Source organism: Poecilia latipinna, unplaced genomic scaffold (genome assembly GCF_001443285.1).
Source record: "Poecilia latipinna isolate Pla-1442-1.1 unplaced genomic scaffold, P_latipinna-1.0 Scaffold935, whole genome shotgun sequence".
In the NCBI taxonomy this organism is placed as follows: Eukaryota; Metazoa; Chordata; class Actinopteri; order Cyprinodontiformes; family Poeciliidae; genus Poecilia; species Poecilia latipinna.
This window is the reverse complement of record NW_015113551.1, coordinates 200029-203252: the sequence shown is the minus strand read 5'-3', so window position 1 is coordinate 203252 and position 3224 is coordinate 200029. Positions and strand designations below refer to the sequence as shown.

The 3224-nt window shown below is 46.3% G+C and overlaps 1 protein-coding gene across 2 annotated transcripts in view; it reads left to right on the top strand.

The window, feature by feature from the left end:
• The window catches only part of LOC106957771 (inactive dipeptidyl peptidase 10-like), a 57478-nt gene that overhangs the window by 33058 nt on the left and 21196 nt on the right, over positions 1-3224 (top strand). Inside the window, exon 11 of one of the 2 annotated variants that reach the window (XM_015049236.1) lies at positions 650-688. The exons of the other annotated variant lie outside the window; for it this stretch is intronic. Coding sequence (XP_014904722.1) covers positions 650-688 — 39 coding nt within the window. The remainder of the gene's footprint in view (positions 1-649; positions 689-3224) is intronic. 2 annotated transcript variants of the gene reach the window in all.

Below are 3224 nucleotides of genomic sequence, written 5' to 3'. Positions count from 1 at the left end.
TCTACTGTCTGCTAGCACAGATAGGTTAGCTTTAGCTAGGCTGTTATTAGCTTTGGCTAGGCTAGCATCAGCATTAGACAGGTTAACAGCTGGCATTCTTAGGCCAGCTGTTAAACTTGTATTTATATTATTTGTAGCGCCGTACATCAGTGACGTTGACATGAAACCAAGCATAAACGTGCTTCATCACAGAGCTGAAGTTGGCTTCTGATTGGGCGATTCTAGCTAATGTTTCACAACATTTGGCATGTTTCATTAGCTCTAGTTTACAAACTTCAAACATGAACTAGATTATTCTAGATATTAAAAACATAGTTTGTGATTTACATCATGATTAGTGAAGGTCCAGATTACTAACGTAGTTTGATGTGTCCAGTGCCGAGTGTCTGTCTACAAACCGAACAACCTGGGATCCAGTCTGCTTCTGTTTGCATGTCTGTGCAGTGATTTCTACGTCACCATGGTGAAATGGGTAACCCGGCAGAATCTGAGCGTCCGTTGGGTCAATCGAGCTCAAAACATGTCGATTCTTTCTCTGTGTGACGCGTCGTCAGGCGCCTGCGTGACGGTAGGAAGCCTAACGCTCATCAGTCACCCAGGAAGGACAAACATGGAGCTCCAGTGACCCGACTTCTTCTCCTTTACCCAGAAACACGTGATGACATCAGAGGCGTGGCTGGACCGGCAGGTCAGGGTTCTGGATGGTTCTTCTATTCTTAGCCGGGTTTTAATGTCGCATGTTGATGAATCAGCAGCTGGATGTGGATCTTTCCTGTTCCTGAACAGATTCTTCTTTCAGAAAGGATCCAGTTGGAACATTATCTGGATCACCAAACTGGTTTCAGAACTGAACCAGGACCAGAACTTTCTGAACAGCAGTAAAACCATGCCTCAATAGTGGACAGCGCTAACGAAAAGCTAGCTGTGCTAGCCCTAAAGCGCTAACTACAAACAGTAGTTACCCTCGGCGCCGGGTCATTTTCCAGGTGGGGCCATGAGGCGTTTCATCACCTCTGTTGTCAGGCGCTTGTTCAACCGACATGATGCACAGCCTGTCAATCAGTTCAGAGGGTTCGTCTCAGTTTGTCCCGTAGCAGTAAACATCCTGTAGGACGATGTTTCTGGGTCTACGCGCTGCGGTCACAGAGATTTGGTGGAACATAATCAGAAAATGTTTTAATAGTTGTCAGTGGAGAACATGCAGAAGGAATGGACTCCATATGCCTGCAGCCGATCCAAGAACAGTGTTGCAGCACCGTGTCTGTCACCATTACATGTTTGGTGTGAACGCAGCAGTAGCAGGTCAAACAGTTACAACTGGGTCAGCTCTTCAGTTCGCCACACACACACACACACACACACACACACACACACAGCTCATAAACCAGCGACCCGCCAGAACCGCGCAGGGTAAAAAGCTCTGGCAGGATCCAAACACCCTCTTTCATTTTCAGCTTACAGAAAAAGCGCCAAGTCGCCAAATTTACCAACGTAAACTGACCAATAAGATTTAGGCTTTGTGCGAATCTCCAGGACTCACACAGCTCGCTACGTACAAGACGTTCTGACACAGAAGACTTTTTTCTCCTAAATGTTAATAGTAAAGAGGGTCAGATAGTAAAAATCAAATGTTATTCTTTTCTGTTTTGCTTAAAGGAAATCTGAGTGCGTACAGCTTTACAGCTGCGGGCGCTCTGTGCTCCGCTACTGTTAAAAGTCCAAAATACGCACAATAGAAATATGCCGAGGATAAGATAGATGTGACAGAAATCACCACTGGTCAAATATTTGGAACATTTAAAAAAATAGATGTCAGATATCCTCCAGCAATGCCAGTTCAGAGCAGCAGGACAAACTAATGGCTCCATCGTCTGGATGCAGATGAGATTTGCTGCTTGTTCCACAAATTGTGCGGGAAAGAGATGATGTGAGTGGGACAGATAACCAGCCAGACTGCTGACAATATTTTTGCATTAAAAACAAAATGAAAAACACCATGAATAAACTTTAATGTGCTTCTTATTTAGCACAAACATGAATTTCAACAGCCAACAGAGAAATCCATCAATAGGGATCAATACTTATGGCTCCTGACGGCTGATTGGCTTTTGGAAGAGCAAAGAGGGAAAAAAACAAATTCATGCAATTATTTTTCAACCTGAGCCAAAATTATCTGCTCTGGGCGAAGTGTGGCTGAGCATTTGGTCCGGCCCGTAAACGGACATGTGGGCCCGATGTCTCTTTTTTTATCATCATCGTCACAGTGAAATGGTGACAAATACAGAAATCTCATTTAATCTTTAGGCAGAATTGGTTCAGATCTGGACCGGATCAGAGCCAGAGCCTGTTTTCAGGTGTCAGACCGGTTCCTGGTCCCAACCCGACCCGGAGCTGCCATGTGGTAACCTTTGGGTGACCGTTATGATCTGGAGCCTTTTGGTCCAGACCTCAGTGCTGCAGGTTTTATCTGTGCCTCTGTCTGCATAGAAACACTGACAGCTGTCAGACTCAGAGTTGTGTGCAGCCTGTGGAAATGACTGGAGGACCAGCAGACGGACAGGGCCGTAGAGTGGGGGGGGAGGGCAATGGCCCCCAGGGCCCCGTTCCGGCGCCTATGGTAGTTACTGGTGATTGCTGGGTTTCAGTCACGTGACCCAGATGACGTGCGAAATTCAGATGGAGGTCAGGAAGTGGATTTCTCCAGTTCAAAACAAAGCAAAACCACAGCAAGTAGCTAATGCGCTAAACAGGCTGGAACAGCCGAGGCATCTGAAAAATACGCATAAATTTAGGATATGATCCATAATATGATCCATATTATCTCGGTAAAACAGACTTCTCTCATAGCAGGGGTTCAGAACCACTGCCATGTCTACACAGAATCCCAAAACCTCAACAAAGATGGCCGACTCTGTTCAACAGAAACAAACCAATAAAAGAGAGATTTACAATTTACCTGGAACCAAAACAGAACCAGAACCAGGACCAGGACAGAACCAGAAACAGAACCAGGACAGAACCAGAACCAGGACCAGGACAGAACCAGAAAAAGAACCAGGACAGAACCAGGACCAGGACCAGAAACAGGACCAGAACCAGAACAGAACCAGGACCAGGACAGAACCAGGACCAGGACAGAAACAGGACCAGGACCAGAACCAGGACCAGAGCCAAGACCCAGACCAGGACCAGAACCAGGACCAGAACCAAGACCCAGACCAGGA